This window comes from Lampris incognitus, chromosome 4 (assembly GCF_029633865.1).
Source record: "Lampris incognitus isolate fLamInc1 chromosome 4, fLamInc1.hap2, whole genome shotgun sequence".
Lineage (NCBI taxonomy): Eukaryota > Metazoa > Chordata > Actinopteri > Lampriformes > Lampridae > Lampris > Lampris incognitus.
Window position 1 is genome coordinate 10,541,921 of NC_079214.1, and position 19,096 is coordinate 10,561,016.

Below are 19,096 nucleotides of genomic sequence, written 5' to 3' on the forward strand. Positions count from 1 at the left end.
CCCACGCAGACACGGGGAGAACATGCAAACTCCACACAAAGGATGACCTAGGATGACCTGGGACGACCCCCCCCCCCCCCAAAGTTGGACTACCCTGGAGCTCGAACCCAGGCCCTGTGCCACCCATGTGTTTTACCGCGGCTTTTAAAAACCCTTCCTGTTGTCAATTTTCTAAAAGGCGGCCCTGTGCACCAGTCTGGGTATTTCGCCACCGCGTCCTGAGACTGCACATCGTGCACCAAGAGCTCTGTCACGCTTTCACAAGCAAGAAGGGAGACAACCGAGACGAAAACGGGCCTTTTTTTGTTCCCCCACAGAACGACCCCTTGGTCTGCTACAACTAGCAAAAGACACTGCAGCATCCTGCAATCGCTGCAAAACTATCCCAGCATGCCGTGTGCAGCACCGAGACGCTGGCTACTCTAAACACACGCGTTTCTCAGCGAGCTGCGGGAACAGGCTGCGGAGGCTGCATACGGTGGCTGGATCTGTGCCGCATACTGAACTCTTCCAACATCGTTTATGAACGCCGCCGCCGCCGCCGCCGCCGCCGCAGGCCACGGATTGATTACGGCTATTAGGACGTTCCCCCACTTCTATTTATGTTCTGCTGAACTCCCGGCGGCCCGGGGAACCAGGCGCGCACAGATAACAGCAGTCTGCAACAATGGAGATAAAACAAAAAAAAGAACAAAAACACACAAAGCTTGCCTGCGCACACGCACGCACAAATAATTCAGCTGCTCTTACTAATGTGCCTTTTAAGAGGCTGTTGCATCATTGTTGTTACAGTACAAATTAGTCATGTTTATCTTTTAATTATGTGATTGGTTTATACTAAGGGCATAAAAATGGGGGGGGAAAAAAAACTTAAAGAGCAAAATAAACAAGTACAAATGTCTTTTGATAATGTGACCAACAAGTCCGGGTAGTGCGGCGGTCTCTTCCGTTGCCTGCCAACACGGGGATCGCCGGTTCGATTCCCCGTGTTACCTCCGGCTTGGTCGGGCGTCCCTACAGACACATTTGGTCGTGTCTGCTGGTGGGAAGCTGGATGTGGGTATGTGCCCTGGTCACTGCACTAGCGCCTCCTCTGGTCGGTTGGGGCGCCTGTTTGGGGGGGGGGGAACTGGGGGGGAAAGCGTGATCCTCCCACGTGCTACGTCCCCCTGGTCTGGTGAAACTCCTCACTGTCAGGTGAAAAGAAGCGGCTGGCGACACCACATGTATCGGAGGAGGCATGTGGTAGTCTGCAGCCCTCCCCGGGGGGGGGGGGGGGTAAATGTGACCAACCTGAAAGTAGGGAAAAGGACATCAGTGAGTGTTCATACTTAAGGCGGTGGTCAAATGTAGCCGTTAAACATGTTGCGATGGAGCTAAAATGGCCCCCTGGGGGGGTTCTATGTTTTAGGGGTGACCTTTGACCCCAGTGGTTTACAGGAGTCAGCCAGGACACATTGCTGTGTGTCGGCCTACAGGCTTTCCTAGCCGCACAAAACAGCAACGATAGGCACGCCACAAATACACCTGTGTAACTGCCTGGAGTAATTTCATTTATCCGGCCCGCTCTAAGATACTGGAGCGGTTCTGAAGGGTAATGCTGTGTTGTCGAAAAACAGAATGACCTCATCCGTTTCCCTTTATTTTCCCAAAATTTTGATTTTTTTAGGGCTGAAAATAAATTGACAGATGACATGATAAATTTGCAATTTGTACTTTGTATATTCACCTCGGAAACTCATTAATCAGCCAGGTGTTCATATTTACCCCCGGCAATCAAACCTGCTGCCGGCAGAAATCAGTGCACCCGATGCCCCTCTTTCTTCCCTTGCCCCTAAAATGAAGATCATTTATACATAACTTCAGATCGCCGGTTCGAATCCCCCGAGTTACCTCCGGCTTGGTCGGGCGTCCTTACAGACACAAATGGCCGTGTCCGCGGGTGGGAAGCCGGATGTGGGTATCGCTGCACTTGCGCCTCCTCTGGTCGGTCGAGACGCCTGTTTGGGGGGAGGGGGAACTGGGGGGGGGGGATAGCATGATCCTCCCACGCGCTACGTCCCCCTGGTGAAACTCCTCACTGTCAGGTGAACAGAAAGGGCTGGCGACTCCACATGTACCGGAGGAGGCATGTGGTAGTCTGCAGCCGACCCCGGATCAGCAGAGGGGGTGGAGCAGCCACCGGGACGGCTCGGAAGAGTGGAGTAATTGGCCAAGTACAATCGCTGCCACCCCCCCCACCTCCAAAAAAAGTGTAAAGCTCATGCCAACTTGTTTTGGATGTAGCCCCGGATGTTCCTACTACTAACTTCCTGTTCTATTAGGGGTTTTTAAAGGAAATGACTGCAATAAGAATGTAAAGCAGGGGATGCATAATATACCCCAATTTATTCAAAACAAACACAGCGAGTTGAAGCAAAACCCGAGGCAACCCTCTAAAAAGGCCGAGATCAGACCCCACCGTGCGCTGAGGAAAATGATCACAAAGTAACGTTGTAATAATTTCGCGGTAATTACGGTCCCAGTCGTACAGTACGCAAATGTCAGTTAACGACTCCTGGTCCCGGCCGGCGAGACGATTAGGCCTCTTCCAGCTCCACAAGCACGCCGTCACAGTCTTTAGGGTGGAGAAACATCACCGGCTTGCCGTGAGCGCCTATCCGAGGCTCCGCGGACAGGGTTCTGATGTTCCTCGCCTTCAGGTCCGCTATCGCGGCATCGATGTCGTCGACCTGCGGTGAAGAAGGATGAAATCCCCACTCGGTTAACGGAGTCAAAAATTGCACGACTTTGCACAAAAGTCTTGCAATTTGTGACACTTTCAGCTGCGGGTGTATTTAGGACAGTAACTAATTCTGGACTACTTAAATTAACGAGCTTTTCTGTAGTTGCTTATTTCAGTGGTGGGACAGTTAAATGGCACAGAGCATTTTACATCTTCAACATGGCAGCCCGTCCATCCATCCATCCATCCATCCATCCATCCATCCATCCATCCATCCATCCATCCATCCATCCATCCATCCATCCATACATACATACATCCATACATACATACATCCATCCATCCATCCATCCATCCATCCATCCATTATCTGCACCACTTTATCCTGCTCTCAGGGTGGCGGGGATGCAGGAGGCTATCCCAGCAGTCATTGGGTAGCAGGTGGGGAGACACCCTGGACAGGCTGCCAGGCTATCACAGGGCCCCCCCACCCCACACCACCCCACACCACACCACACCTAGGGACAATTTAGTACGGCCGATTCACCTGACCTACATGTCTTTGGACTGTGGGAGGAAACCGGAGCACCCCAGGCTCGAACCCAGGACCTTCTTGCTGTGAGGCGACCGTGCTAACCACTGCGCCACCGTGCCGCCCCATGGCAGCCCAGTACAGAAGAAGAAAAAACAAGCAGCCGCTAGGTTGGGAAGGAGGAAAAGTTGTAGCTGCAGTCAGTACCGACAGATAACACAACATTCACAGCTAAGCTTCAACAATGTTTTATTTGTCGGTGGCCACGGGGGAGGAAGCGCTGATGTAAACAGTACTGGCGACTCTTTCATTTCCAATCAGGGATCAATAAGAAGACCTAGAAGCCAGGACCAGCAACGCCGCCCAGTCAAACTGCACTGGACGTCCATGTTGCTGCGCTCAAGTACCAATAGAAGGAGCGAGGGAAGACATTTTGAATAACGCATTTAGGCCCACGGATGACTTGGTGAAAAGACCTCTCTGAGAGGGGGAGCCGTCGTGAGAGGATGTTTTTTCTGCCAAGGTTTTCATGTGAGCAAAACAACCGGGTGGAGCTTAATTCATACTACAGTTCTCTAATTGTGACCGGTCTTTAAATATTTCAAGATTTTTACAGTTCTGTGGTAAACACTCAATGCATGTGCAAAACAAGACATAACAAGGCTCATGCAACACCATATCTATCAATTTTATCACTCAGTCTTCCTAAATGTTACTGTTGAGGCCCTCAATAATAACATTTAGGAAGACTGAGTGATAAATTCGATAGATATGACGTTGCATGAGCCTTGCTGACTTACGGCAAGCGTCAACAGACCGTAAGCCAAGGTGGATTTCAGGAGCGCATTTCACGAAACTTGCAAAATGTGGGCTGAGATCTGTCAGATTTCTCCTCTTTCGGGATTCCTTCCTGTCGAAATCACAATTTCAAGCCACGCACACATATCTCAAAGCGCGCCCATGTAGGAAATCAGTAAACTGGCAACCATCCTCTGCCAGCAGGCGTACTTGTGTTTGTGATTCACAAGCCGTGTGTTTTCATGGAACGCGTTCTTGACAAGATATCACCATCCGACGGGGAAAATCCTCTCAAGTCGCTTCCGCGAAACAAACCCCAGATATTGACATCCAAGCAGAATAACCAAACGTCTGCAGAAGCTTTTAAGCTCCTTTCCAAAGTGTTAGCAAACTAATTTTCCCATAATCCTTTCTTTGTTTCTGTTGTGCCACAGCTCACAGCCTCATTCGCAACCACTATGCAAAAAACGTTGGGCATCGTGGGCTAAAGGGACAACTTTCAGGAAACGACTTATTCCATTTCTAGGTACACACACACACACACACACACACACACACAGACACACACACACACACACACACACACACACACATACAGGACTAAATCTAGCCATTTTAAATGAATTTTAATATCTTGTCATAAATAGGCAAATTTAGATGTAATATGTTGAATTTGAACGGTGGTCAAGGTGTATCTCTTTGGCCACGTCACTACTGCCCCCTAGTGTCTAGGTTAAAAATGGTACTCCACCCTCTACATAAATTCTTGTGTGGCTTGTGAGGCTATAAAATGTGTGCAGTGATAAGGAAAATATGCTATAGAAATGCACCACTATATTCATTCCACCTCTCTGTTACTCCATATTAAATCCCTTTATTCTGTATTACTCCATATTAAATCCCTTTATTCTGTATTACTCCATATTAAATTCCTCTATTCTGTATTACTCCATATTAAATCCCTTTATTCTGTATTACTCCATATTAAATCCCTTTATTCTATATTACTCCATATTAAATCCCTTTATTCTGTGTTACTCCATATTAAATTCCTTTATTCTGTAATTTTCTCACCTCAATGCAAATGTGGTGCATCCCTCCAGCTTTATTCTTCTGTAGGAAGCCAGAAATTGGGCTCTTCTCCCCCAGAGGATGGAGCAGCTCCAGCTTAGTGTTTCCAAGCTCTACAAACACTGTGTACACCCCATGCTCAGGAAGCGGCACCTTTTCGCTGACCGTGGCCCCCAGTGTGTCTCGGTACAGAGCCGTGGCCTTCTCCATGTCTGGGACGGCAATGGCAATGTGGTTCAGCCTTCCCAGCTTCCATAATGAACCAGGAACACCCTGGTGGAGGGATGCAGTGGTTGAATGTGATCTCAGCAGTGTGTAACGGGTGCACCTGCAAAGACCTGAAACTAAAAATGCAGTTGAGTATAGTGACCATTCTTTTTAATAGTCAACTATAATATTTAGCATAAGTACTTTGTCTTACGTGTGATGCAACAAAAATAATCTGCAGATACTTAAAACACATTATATGGTGAGCAATATCTATTAAAATGACAGTTTAGTTAGCAATTTAATGTTTCACTTTTGACAGCCATAGGCAGCATCAACGGATATGTTTCAGTGTAGACTGAGCAATTATAAGCTGTAACAACATCTCTTACTGTAAACTAGAATTAATTGTATTTTTGCTTTCTGTCCTTCTGATAGAACAAACCTCACTGCCAGTGAGGCAGAAGTCAAATGTTATGAACAGGGCACATTCAAAAACAACCAAAGTGTTGTATAATGTCAAATTAAAAAGCGGAAAAAGCGCTGTAAAATTTCAATAGACAAGAGAGCGGATAAATGGAATAAAGCAATAGGAACAAGGAAAAGACTACACACGACAGAGAAGCATGCGGGAATACAGATGGGTTTTAAAGCAGGATTTAAAATAGTCAGCAATGGCGAAAGGCCTAATAGAGAGGGAGTTTGTTCCACAGATCCCCCTTCAGCTTTAAATGAGACTGCGCAACAAACAAAATGCATTTGGCTGGAGGATGAGAGTGACCTACTGGTGGAATGGGGGCAAAAGGGGTTGGAGATGTAGGATGCATCCATCCATCCATCCATTATCTGAACCGCTTATTCTGCCCTAAGGGTCGCGAGGATGCTGGAGCCTATTCCAGCAGTCATTGAGCGGCAGGCGGGGAGACACCCTGGACAGGCCGCCAGGCCATCACAGGGCCCACACACACACACACACACACACACACACACACACACACACACACACACACACACACACACACACACACACACACACACACACACACATTCATACCTAGGGACAATTTAGTATGGCCCATTCACCTGACTTACATGTCTTTGGACTGTGGGAGGAAACCGGAGTCCCCGGAGGAAACCCATACAGACACAGAGAACGACCGGGGATGACCCACCAAGGTTGGACTACCCCGGGGCTCGAACCCAGGACCTTCTTGCTGTGAGGAGACTGCACTAACCACTGCGCCACCGTGCTGCCCTATATAGGATGCAGTGCTTAACAAACAACAACAACAACAACATCCATCCATCCATTATTTAAACCGCTTATCCTGCTCTCAGGGTCGCGGGGATACTGGAGCCTATCCCAGCAGTCATTGGGCGGCAGGCAGGGAGACACCCTGGACAGGCCGCCAGGCCATCACAGACAACAACAACGAAACGTTCAAAATCAATTCTAAAACTAGCTGGGAGCCAGTGAAGGGAGGCCAATACAGGAGTGCCGCGTTTCCTCTCCCTGGTGCCAGTCAGGAGACTGACGGCAGCTTTCCGCACAAGCTGAAGGCAGGACAAGGATGAATGATTGACAGCTATATACAGGGTGTTATGTCAATTATGTGGGAAGAGATGAGGGCATGTATGATCCTCCCCCCCCCCCCAGGTCAGGTCAAGTCAGTTTTATTTGTATAGCCCGATATTACAAATTACAACACAACATCCTATCCTTAGACCCTTGCATCAGCTAAGGAACAACTCCCTTAAAAAAAAAAAACTTTTAACAGGAAGGAAAAGTGGGAAGAAGCCTCAGGGGGGTGTAAGAGAGGAGGGATCTCTCTCCCAAGACGGACAACGTGCAGTGGACGTTGTGTTTATGTGGAATAGACAAGTGCACGAGTCAAGACACGGAACCAAAACCGCCGCTGCGAGGAGATTTGTGGCAGGTGGTGGCCAAATAAAGATCTATGACATATTTTAAAAATCACAGTTATGTGCAGCATAACTGTATAATTACACGTAGTATAGCACCACTTTCAACCCCAAAACTACATTAAAAAAACTGCTGGTTCTTCCTGTCCTTGCATAACAACTAACTAACGAAATATCTGGTTCTGTTCAGTGACCTCACAGGGCTTTCTGATGGGAAAAAAGACCCAGCTGTGGCCCAAAGTGTGATCCCAGCAGAACCTTTCGTGAAGGAAACGGTAATGTGCAACACTAACCTGCAACCTTCAACGCGTTGGACGCCATCTTTCTTTCCTCCCCCCCGGAACCTTGTTTCGTTGGAGTTTGTCGGGGGGCCTATTTACCTGCGACACACGTACCCATGTGTGGAAAACGATGGCAGCCGGAGACGTGGGGAATGTGCTGGACGAATGCGCACTTAAATTAAATGTGAACACATCGCACCCGGAAAACTTTCTAAGGTAACGTCCCGATTTGTGTGCGTAGCGTGTGGGGGGAAAAGTGACAAGGTCGCTGCATTTTGCGCACATTTATGAAAGCGGACAGGTTGGCTAACATTAGCTGTAGCTAGCTAACGATGGCTCCAGTCGGTCGCATGCACGCAGCAGCGATAATTTATCCAGCACACGGCGTGACATAAGGTAGCTCCCCTGTGTAACTTCATTTAAATCAGTGTTTCTCAACCCAGTCCTCAAGGACCCCCTATCCTGCAGATTTTCATTGTAACCCTGCATAGGTAGCCCTGCTTGTACTTACTCGACCAGTCATCTCATAGCACTTAATTATGCGAGGTGTGCAAACTCAGACATTCATTGCTGATTGGTTGAATAACTACAAACGGGTACCTATTCAGGATTGCAAAGAAAATCTGCAGGATAGGGGGTCCTTGAGGACTGGGTTGAGAAACACTGATTTAAATGATTTGTTTTTGACATGACTAGGGGAAAGAGTCTTAGCGAGAGCACTAAATGCCGGCCACCTCGGATGTGTGCTGAATCTCGCTGGTGTTTTATTGTAAAACATCAGGAGGTACTGATTGTGTTTCCTTCTTAACAGTCTTCAGGATGGAGCAGCGGCAGACTTCACCTGTCTTACAAAGACACTGTATGACCTCCACAAGTCCCAGGAGCCTGCTGGCTATAAGGGCAGCCCCTTGGCCCAGCTGGTTGTGGATAATTTCGACGAGGAGCAGATCTGGCAGGAGCTGGAGCTGCAGAACACTGCTGTATTAAGACACTTTGATAATGTAGTCAGAAAGGCCATCTCAGATGACACATTGATCCTCCTCGAGGATGAGGAGGATGAGGATGAGGAGTACTTTGATGATGAGGAGGAACAAAGAGAGGATGACGATCAAGAGGAGGTGGTTGATGATGAAGATGAAGCAGAGGAGGAAGAAGAGAATCCCTCAAAGTCCAATAAAAAAGATGAAGACGGGGCAGGAGAATACACCGACGAGGACTCCGATTTAGATTTTGATGTGGATGCCTTGGAAGAAAGAGAAAAACGGAACCACAGTGTAAAGAAAGGCTCCAAGTCTAAGGGGCCTCCCTCAGAGGTGGACGACAGGTTCTTCAAGCTGTCAGAGATGGAGTCCTTTCTTGATGAGATGGACAAGCAGGAAGAGAAGGGGGATGGGGAGAACGATGACATAGACTATTTTCGGGATTTACCCTCGGATGATGATGATTTTGACCTAGAAAAACTTTCTGCCAGAAAGCAAAAGAAACAAACAACTGTATGTATCTGTGTGACAGATCCACATCAGTGTGAATGATTTTGTTCACATACTACATTCTTCTGCTGATTTATGCAAAACTGATTATGAACCTGTCATTCAAAAAGCAATTTATTTTCCAATCATTGTTAAATTCACTGATTTGTACAGTAAGGTAAAATCAGCTTCGATAGTATATAGTAATGTTATATTCTCTTAATATTTACAGCTAAAGAGCTCCAGGAATCTGAAATACAAAGACTTTTTTGATGCTGTGGATAATGATCCAGCAGAGGAAGGCAGCCAATCAGATGATGAACATGATGGTATGGATGGAATGCAGGAAGATGATGATGAGGAACTTGAGGATGATGTTGACGATAATGAGTAAGTTCCTTAATAAATGGCAACATAACATTTAAATTGTTTGTGCTCATGTGTCAGGCACTGTGTGAGGTTAAGGATTAAGGGCTATTCCTGTGCAGGTTTTATTCATACAAACTTGTCTTTATACCACACCAGGAGCATTTTTAAGGATCAGGACCAGTTTAAGTCCAAGAAGGGCCAAAAAAAAGTGACATTTGACCTCTCAGGGGAAGAGGATGGTGAGGGAGAGGATGTTCAAGATATTTTTGGAGGGAAGAGACCAAGCTCAGCCAAGCTAGAAAACCAGTCATCATTTGAGAAACGGCAAGAAAAGGTATCCAACATGATAAGTTTCATGCCAGAGCATGTAGACAACACATCACACCACAATAATATCAGGTGGATGAGTCCAAATGTTCACCATTGCTAAGTGCACCTTGATAGTGACTCTGCATAAAACAGTTATGAGCGTGTGAAATTATAATAGCAATCATCAGTATTTGTATTCATTTTCAGATGTCTCAGAAGATTCAGGAGTTGGAGAATTCAGCACTATCAGAGAAACCGTGGCAGTTGTCTGGAGAGGTAGCTGCCAAAACTCGTCCAGAGAACAGCATTCTTGAAGAAGATGTGGACTTTGAGCAGTCCTCCAGGATGGGTGGGTGGCAGTGCTCTGTGTGTGTTTATGTGGCCCCTAACTGCACACTACCATAACAAATATGTCATCATATATGGTGGGTAGGCCTTTCTTTGTGTTATTTGAAATCCATGGTTAATATTTTTATTTATTCTTGTAGCTCCTGCTATCACAGAGGAAACCACACTACAGCTTGAGGACATTATCAAACAGAGAATAAAAGACCAGGTTGGTATAAAGCTCCCAGAACTGTATTTGTCATCAGCATAATTTGATACCGAATTGTCAAATAAAGTGATTTTGTGAGTCATTGGCTTCTGATCCCTGACCCTTTGACTTCTTTCACTCTGAGGTGTTTGACGATGTGGTGCGTAAAGTGAAACCCAAGGAGGAGGTGTTTGAGTACAAAAAGAGGCTAACTTTGGACCACGAGAAGAGCAAATTGAGTCTGGCAGAGGTCTATGAGCAAGAGTACATCAAGCAGAACCAGGTATGTGTTGTCTTTTTCTAATGACAGAATTGAGATGAGCTCGATTGTGCTGCATGGGGACCTCATATACTCACAGGATATTATGTCAGCTGTTGAAAGTATATAAAAAAGTACCATGTGTTACATTTGATGTACCTCGGTCTCATTTTCGTTTTACTGAACTCAGCAAAAGACGGAGGAGGAGAATCCAGCCCATGTGGAAATTCAAAAACTTATGGATACACTCTTCCTTAAGCTCGATGCTCTGTCCAACTTCCACTTCACACCCAAACCAGTAAGTAACGAAAGTATTAGTCATCTCATTTCTCCATTGAATATATGAAATAGAAGGTTCTCACCGCACACCTTTTGCAAAATTTGAACATTTATAAACTTATTTATTTCCAGTGTGGAAGACACATGGTAAAATTTGGGGGGGGGGGGGTTTAATGATTAAAAATTGTTATTTGAGTCCGCGGTGGTGTAGCAGTCTAAGCATTGGCTTTGTGTCGATGCAGTTGCCCACTGGGGACCGGGGTTCGCGCCCCAGTCTCGTCAGATCCGACTATGGCCAGACTCAATGAAGCAGCAGTAATTGGCAACGCTGTCTTCGGGAGGGGGGCGGAGTCGGCTTGTGTTCGTCACATGAACACGTCTCTGTGTGTGTCGAAAAAGCAGTGGTTCGGCCTGGATTCACCTTGTCACGAAAGTGGCAAGGTGTCTCCTTCGAGACTGCCAGCCGGAGAGATGCAGTACGAGGATGGGTGTTTGAACTAGAATAGGGATCGATTGGCCACTAAATTGGGAGAAAAATCAGAAATAAATTTATAAACAAAAAGGCTAGAGATCTCTATCAGAGGTCACAAGAAATTGGAAGGTATTTTCTACAAAAATTAAAAAAAAACTCACTTTGTGGTCTTTTACCCAGCTATTACTAACAGCTTTTCCCATTTCTGGTTGTAAAATGCATTTAAGCATGTTGCAGCAGGTTTCCGTAATGAGTACATTAATATCCTCTTATATCCACTCATGCTATGCTGTTTTCCTTTTTTGTCCTCAGCCCGTCCCTGAGATGAAGGTGGTGTCCAACATGCCCTCTATCGCCATGGAGGAGGTCGCTCCCATCAGTGTTAGTGATGCCACTCTACTGGCACCAGAAGAAATTAAGGTTTGTCTGTCATTCTCAACTTGTTGCGAGATCTAGCTTTGGACATGAACATGCAGCATCTGACAATATTGTCCTCTAACCAAAGCAAAAGAACAAAGCAGGCGATGTGCTGGGTGACTCTGAGAAGACATCAACCGACAAGAAACGTGAAAGACGCAAGAAAAAGAAGTTGAAGCACCTCAAGATCAAGGAGAAAGAGCGGAGACAGAAGCTGAGAGAGGCCAGCAAAGCTGGAGAGAACAAAAAGGCATCAAAGGCTGAAATGGCAGAAAACCTCAAGAAAATCACCAAAGGAGGCAAAGCTAGAGTGTTGAAGGTCAGTGTTGTCCCTTTGTGTTGTTTTCCGTCTTGTTAATATCTGAATGCCTTTAAGATTAAAGCTCTGCAACAGTGTTATCATGTCAGTGTCCAACAGTTGGGCCAAGTACAGCTTGCTTGGCTGAATTCAGTGTTTGTATCCTAAAACTTGGGACACTGTTCATATATTTAGATCTAGTCAAGTTCACAAATTTTCCCTGGCCACAACTTGATTTAAAAATCTGAATTGTTGGTGTGTCCCACAGTGTGTGTATTTGTTGCTGTGTGCTCCCTAATGATCAGAATGCACAAAATCCCTCAGTGGACACTCTCTGTTTACTTACTGAAGCTGAACATGTGAACATGGTGAACTCGGGCCAGCCGAATGTGGAATTGAGGTTTTGCCCTGCTCTTTTTCAGGACGAAGGGAAGGACAAGGCTTTGCGATCTTCTCAGGCCTTCTTCTCACAGCTTCAAGATCAGGTCAAAAGTCAGATCAAAGGTGTCAAGGACCAGTCTGCAAAGAAGAAAAAACAAAAGGAGGTGTCTGCCAGCAAACTCAAGTTATAATTATTCTGTTGAGGTGGCGTTGTGTAATGGCATATTTCATTGTACAGATACTTTTTTTTATGGGAAAGCCGCATTATGCTGATCAGCCAGTGCTTGTAAATGTTGTCGTTTACATTTTAATAAACGTGCACAGATTTATTTGAACGAGCGCCTTATGACGTCTTGAGTTTTTTAATAAATCTCTGGTGATAACTCCGCCCCCTCGCGGCACACAGGCGTGACGTCACGACAAAACCCATCCCGGAAGTGAACCGAAACAAAAAGGCAGGCGTCGACCCAAACAAGTTCGTGTTCGCTCGGTCTCGTTACAGGTACTGGTGTTTTCCGACGTCCGAAAAGCGCTACTAGTTTTAAACGTAAAGCTTTTTTAAAGCGATAAAGAAAAAAACTAAAAGTCAAATAACTGTGATTAAATTCTCATTGACGTACACTGCTTCGCCGGCTAACGCTACCTTTTGTTAAGCTAACGCTAGCTAGGTCGCTAACCTGAGCGTTGGCAGCAAAGACGATTGCTAACAAGCGCTAGCCAGGGTACGGACACGCCGCAGGTAGCGTTTCATGCTGATATTTAGGAACAAAAAAAACGTAAATCTGAAGGGAAAAAAACGTCGGTAGTTGTACTGTAGTGTAATAAGAAGGACTATCCGATTCCGTTTCTGTCGTCAGCGGCGATCAGCCTGGCAGTGCTGATGTCATGAATGGTGGACGTGTTCAAGTTAACTGGTCGGATACGTGTGTATGTGTGGTGCTCTCAAGTTATTCGTTTGCCAAAACAGCGGCGTTAATGTTGGTGCCGCCATGTTCACATGACTCACCGTGTCTTCTGTCAAACAGGGAGTGGTCGAGCACACACGCATATATAGACGCAGCCGGTCTTCCAGCGCACATCGTCTCAGGTTTCGGCTGTATTGTTTCCCCTGGTTTCCCCCACTCGTGTTATTTAGGAATTGCTGTCCCATTTCAGTGCTGGTCGTCATGTTGGGGGGAGGTTTCAAGGCAGAGAGGCTCAGAGTCAACCTCCGGCTTGTTATCAACCGACTCAAACTTTTGGAGAAAAAGAAAAGTGAGTCCTCTAAACTTCCTTAACCCCGCTCTACTTTCCCATGGGTTGTTTCACGGGAACATCCTCTCGAGTGGCTTGGCAGTTCATTTCAATATGAAGTTCAACGGCTTTCGGTTTAGGTCTTTCCTTCTCACTCGCTTTTTACATTTAAATGTAGCTGAGCTGGCCCAGAAGGCGAGGAAGGAGATTGCTGACTACCTGTCGTCAGGTAAGGATGAGCGAGCAAGGATCCGCGTGGAGCACATCATCAGAGAGGACTACTTGGTGGAAGCCATGGAGATCCTGGAGCTTTATTGTGACCTACTGCTGGCACGCTTTGGCCTCATTCAGTCCATGAAGTGAGTATGGCAAGTCAAGGTACACTGATTTCAAGTCTGTAAAATAGTTGATTGACTGTGTACATGTCATACCTGTCAACCCAGCAGTAGTGGAAACAGCGAAATGGGTGATGAAAAATCTGTTTAACCTGGGGGCTAAGCCCATCTTTAGAAAATATGGGGAGGGAATCCCTTTTGAATGAGTTATTTATTTACAATGGGTCAGTTTTTTTTTTTTTAGCTCATCATTAAAAATTAATGCTTGCGCATAGTAGAGGTCCCTAACCTCAAACAGATAATACAGAGATACTACTACATAATATCAACATCATCCACTTTGCTACTGGTCAGCAAACCTTGTAAATAGGTCCCCTAATGTAGATCGTTCAATGAACTCATAGGTGGTTTTGCTGTTTGCCCATCATCCATTTTGCTGTCTGTGCAATAAACATTCCATTCAGCTATCACTCAACATTCCCTCACTTGTCAGGAAGTGCAGCAGCAGAAGCCATGGTTGGCTCTCCACAGCACTTTAGCATCGCAGTCAATGTCTTGCTTCCTGTTAACCCCTTTTCTCTCTCCCCAAGGGAACTAGACCCTGGTTTACAAGAGGCAGTGTCTACCCTTATCTGGGCAGCTCCTCGTCTGCAGTCTGAGGTGTCAGAGCTCAAAATAGTAAGTCATTTTTTTATGGGTTGATGGTGTACTCTACGTTGAGTATCAAGACCTTTTTAGTTGAAAAAGAAATCCTGTCCAGTTTTGCCTTGTAGTCTCAACTGTGTATACTATAATGTAAAGGTCACCTAGGTTGGCAGTGCCCTTTTTCATTTCATCATCACCACTTCTTTCAGGTGTCTGACCAGCTGTGTGCAAAATATAGCAAAGAGTATGGCAAGCTATGCAGGACAAACCAGATTGGCACAGTCAATGACAGGGTAAGCATTTTTCCATGTTTCTCTTTTGATTGTTTACCCAGAACACTTGGAAGCTTTTTGACTGAAACTGACTCAATCTCCTATGTCAATGCTTTAGCTCATGCACAAGTTGAGTGTGGAGGCTCCTCCGAAGATCTTGGTGGAGCGCTACTTGATAGAAATAGCAAAGAACTATAATGTGCCGTATGAGCCTGATGCCATGGTCAGGGTGAGTGTTGAAAGAATCTCTAGTTCCTATCTCTCTCACTTTTCATCAAGAATAAGACCATGAGAAAATAATGCATACAGATACATATTCTACATTCGGACCGTCCAGTTGTGTATGTTTTTAATCACTCACCATATTCACACCAAACATAAAAACCAATCCCCTATCCTTACGGTATGTACTCTTTTACCCCTCTCCTCTCCCCTGACAGCCTGAGGTGTGCCCTGGTGAAGAGGCAGACCTGATTGACGTTGACAATGACATCAAGAAGTCTGGTGGGGGAGGAGGCGGGGGTGGAGGCTTCACAGCTGGTGCTATGCCCATGCCCATGCCAATGCCCATGCCTATGCCTTCAGCTTTTAACTATCCACCTCCCAAAGGAGCAGTAAGACATGTATTTTAAACAACCTGTCTGGGCTCATGTTGATGTGGTTCATGGCCAAAGTACAGTGGTGCTTACGCTGATATCTGTCGAGTCAAATACTTTGTCCAGATCTGTGCCTGACCACATCCTCTCCTCTAGGAGCCCTTCAACGCCCCTGTCGGGACCTATAATAGCTTTAACAACTTTCAGCCTGCCATTGGAGGAGGGCAGCCCCCTCAGCTGCCCAGTTGCCCCCCGACATATGAGTCTGTAAGTGATTGAACCCTTCGAATCCATACCCCCTCTTGTTCCAGCCACTGCAGAGAATTAAGGACAGACGGACAGGGCAGGGCTCCACTCAGGGAAGAGCAATTCATTTTAGCTTGCCTGTGGTCTTACCTTTTCCTCTGCCATTTTGTGCTTTTTCACATGCTTAGAACCATGTATGCTGCTTTTTAGATGCACACATATCGGTTAAATGAACTGATTGTGGGTACTAACCATGACTGGATTGAATGCTCTCAGCAGAGCATAATTGCACAAATCACAGTATTTGCATTTTTAGGTGAGAGGAATTACAATCCACACAGCATGGTGAATGCAAGCGTAAGTCAATCCCGGTGTTTAGCTTTAACACACTTCAGGTATTACATTTATGGTGCTGGTTTTCTAAGGAATGCGTTGGCTGGTATTCTATAACTCTTCCTATTACCCGGGTGTTCTCAGTACTAACACTGTGAATACTATTAATTTTTAATGTGTAAATATTTTGACGTTAACATGTTTGCCTGTGTTTCAGATCGATGACCTTTCTATCAAACCCTCTGTTCCCTCCCAGGCAGTAGGTGAGTCTTATACATATTACAGTCATTATGCTATACATTGTTCTCCGACTCTCGCTCTCATTTTTGTTGTGCAGTCTTGACAGACATCTTTCACCTCCTCTGTCACACTGTATACCCAAAATATTAATAATACACTTTAATTTGTAGCACTACTGGAACAAAAAACAGATTTATAATCAAGTAAAGCACTAGTGGGAAGACAATAAGCTGCAAAGTTAGTAAATTAAAAAAATGGAAGGTAATTTACTGTAATGGGTCTACCACTCTTTTAATGGGTCTCATATGTAACCACCATTTGGGTTAAATGGTAAAAGTTAAAATGGTTGTGTGTGTGCGTGTGTGTGCATGTTCACGTGCATGTTTGTGTATATGTATGCACATAATGTTGATTGTCCTGTCCTGCTCTCCAGCTCCTGGCCCTTCATGTCAGCTGTACGACAACAATGCCCTCCCAGAGCTCCCCTCTGTTCCCGACACACTTCCCACATCCTCCTTCGGTGGGAACACTGCCACCTCCGATGACATCGACTTTGATGACCTGTCGCGGCGATTTGAAGAGCTGAAGAAGAAGACCTAATTGGAAGCATCGTGTTCTCCACTTGCTAGCCTGTGTTGTCAACCTCCACAGCCTCAACCAGGAAATGGAAAATGTTCAAGGCTCTAAATCAGATATGGATTGTTCATCCCCGCTACACAGTGAAGTAATCTCAGATCTTAAATTTACCCCCGTTCAGACAAATGTGGTTAGCTCATGAAGGGTGCGGTTGCTCACTCGAATGCTTTCTTCTACAAATCGCATTTCTTTAAAAATCAGTGAGCACTGCAGTTTTCTCTTAATATCGTATTTCTCACCGCATACAATCAAATGTCTGAATGGCAATGTTTTATACTCGCTCCTTGGAAATACTGTGTGCCTTTCTAAGGCCGTTCTGATCCTTTTCCCATTTGTCTCTGATGTATTGTTTGATGTTAAGCGCTGCAGAAGGCAGTGAGATCAGATGAAGATATGCAAGGCTTCCTTCTACTTTGTCATATGGTGTAATGCTCCGGTCTGAATAGAGTCCCACACAAGTCAAACCGGCATTTCTGCCCTTTCTGCTTTTGTTAGGACGTTGTCATGCAAGTAGTTTATTCTCAAGGTTGTGTCTGAGGTGAGGCTGAAATGGGTGGAGTTTGTCAGCATGACGACACAGCAAGCCTAGTGGGTGGCGTCAGATACTTACGGTGCGATGAAGTCATATATTATGTGTCTCACAGTCGACTGTGGAAATTTTGAAACACTCCTGTCCTCAGTGAGGTTCTCGAGCTCCCAAGCTACATCCGCTGAGAATCAAGCCGTTTGATTGACAGGTACAGCACTTGTCACTAACCCTTAACACTAACTGACACGGTGCATGTGCAACCTCATTTCTGGACTGATAGTTACAGTAGCCTAAATATTAATCGAATGCTCCTGAAAAGTCTTTCTATGACATATCTGTTGGTCTGTTACGGTAGTGGAGAGGCACAAAACCTGGCAAAATGACGGATGGAATGCTGTAATATACAATGACAGACATATTTACTGGAATGATTGTTTTAATTGTACAGAAAAAAAAAGATTTTGGTAGCAAAAAGTTATTCAATTATATAATTAAATCTTTTTTCTCTTCCCTTTTGAATGACAGTTTTTTACAAATATGTGCATTTCCCCCGCTTTTATCATCTAACCCTGTACATTTGCCCCAAGGGGAGTGCAACACAGCTGCAGACATGAAATGGTCTGCATGGAAGTCAGTCACCCAGTTAGATTCACGTGATGTAAATATCGCCCCTCACCTACAACCACGACTGCAGGTCTGTTTAAAACTTAGTGTATGTATGTATGTATGTATGTATGTATGTATGTATGTATGTATGTATGTATGTATGTATGTATGTATGTATGTATGAAATTTTCACTTGTGACCTCTTGCACATTTGTCATATACATACAGTATGTACACGACTGTATGTGCCTTAGCTACTGTTCCCCACTAGAGGCCTTGCCATTCTGTTAGGAACACATGATCTGTTTATCTGTCAAGACCACCAGCGTGTCATCTGCATATTATCTTGCTTAAAGAACACGTGTTAATTTATCTGTCTTACCAAGTCTGTTTTTTTTTTAGCAAAGGTTTTTTATTCAGATTTCTGGATTGGTGATTGAGGAGTTTTTGATAAAGAAAACTGATGCTGTGACAGCAAAGTATTCTCGTGTCAGCCTATACACTGCTACTTCTCTTAACTGGCCTATCCCGGCTGGGAAGCGGTCTCATATTAAACAACCTGTCTCGGTAATCTTTGGAGGGCTTGTGGTGGGATTAGAGGATTTTAGCCAATCTGCGTACGCAGTTTCTCGAAAGGTAATTTTAACGGGAAGGAGAATCGGTCTCGTGTTTTTGGGACAGACCTGAACTGGTATTTATTCCTTGTTTTACTTGCAGGCTATTCTTTTCTGAGGTCTTTGTTGTGGACTGTTTGAGAAATGTCATATTAAACATTGAGCAAACAGTATATCGAATATCTGGTTGCAAAAATTAGTATATATTTTTTCCTGTCTACTGAAATTATGGTTTAATAAAACACGTTGGAACGTCAATACTCGTTTTTTCTTTCCATCAGTTACACTGATCAGCCAAAACATTAAAACCACTGACAGGTAAGTGAATAACATTATGTCATTACAGTGGCACCTGTCATGGGGTGGGATATATTAGACAGGAAGTGAACAGTCAGTTCTTGAAGTTGATGTGTTGGAAGCAGGAAAAATGGGCAAGTGTAGGGATCTGAGGGCCTCTGATGAGGGCCAAATTATGACGGCTAGACG

At 45.1% G+C, this 19,096-nt stretch overlaps 3 protein-coding genes across 4 annotated transcripts; 2 read left to right on the forward strand and 1 right to left on the reverse strand.

The window, feature by feature from the left end:
- Window positions 1-2,359: 2,359 nt before the first annotated feature.
- On the reverse strand, window positions 2,360-12,393 carry mcee (methylmalonyl CoA epimerase). 2 transcript variants are annotated; one of them, XM_056278705.1, is made up of 3 exons: window positions 12,291-12,393; window positions 5,130-5,470; window positions 2,360-2,732 (listed from the first exon to the last, which is right to left on the reverse strand). In XM_056278705.1, the coding sequence occupies exons 1-3, from the start codon at window positions 12,301-12,303 to the stop codon at window positions 2,580-2,582; spliced, it is 507 nt and encodes a 168-aa protein (XP_056134680.1). In that variant the 5' UTR covers window positions 12,304-12,393; the 3' UTR covers window positions 2,360-2,579. The 2 variants fall into 2 exon arrangements, with proteins under 2 accessions (XP_056134680.1, XP_056134679.1); XM_056278704.1 differs by lacking the exon at window positions 12,291-12,393 and adding an exon at window positions 7,550-7,590.
- mphosph10 (M-phase phosphoprotein 10 (U3 small nucleolar ribonucleoprotein)) lies at window positions 7,666-12,658 on the forward strand. Its single transcript, XM_056278703.1, has 11 exons — window positions 7,666-7,753; window positions 8,349-9,030; window positions 9,239-9,396; window positions 9,532-9,709; window positions 9,892-10,033; window positions 10,173-10,240; window positions 10,365-10,502; window positions 10,669-10,776; window positions 11,542-11,649; window positions 11,735-11,965; window positions 12,367-12,658. The coding sequence occupies exons 1-11, from the start codon at window positions 7,668-7,670 to the stop codon at window positions 12,514-12,516; spliced, it is 2,049 nt and encodes a 682-aa protein (XP_056134678.1). The 5' UTR covers window positions 7,666-7,667; the 3' UTR covers window positions 12,517-12,658.
- A 98-nt stretch (window positions 12,659-12,756) lies between these two features.
- On the forward strand, window positions 12,757-18,868 carry ist1 (IST1 factor associated with ESCRT-III). The gene is made up of 10 exons (XM_056278278.1): window positions 12,757-12,827; window positions 13,481-13,579; window positions 13,737-13,917; window positions 14,484-14,571; window positions 14,748-14,831; window positions 14,929-15,039; window positions 15,251-15,424; window positions 15,563-15,673; window positions 16,203-16,248; window positions 16,659-18,868. The coding sequence occupies exons 2-10, from the start codon at window positions 13,492-13,494 to the stop codon at window positions 16,823-16,825; spliced, it is 1,050 nt and encodes a 349-aa protein (XP_056134253.1). The 5' UTR covers window positions 12,757-12,827; window positions 13,481-13,491; the 3' UTR covers window positions 16,826-18,868.
- Window positions 18,869-19,096: the final 228 nt, after the last annotated feature.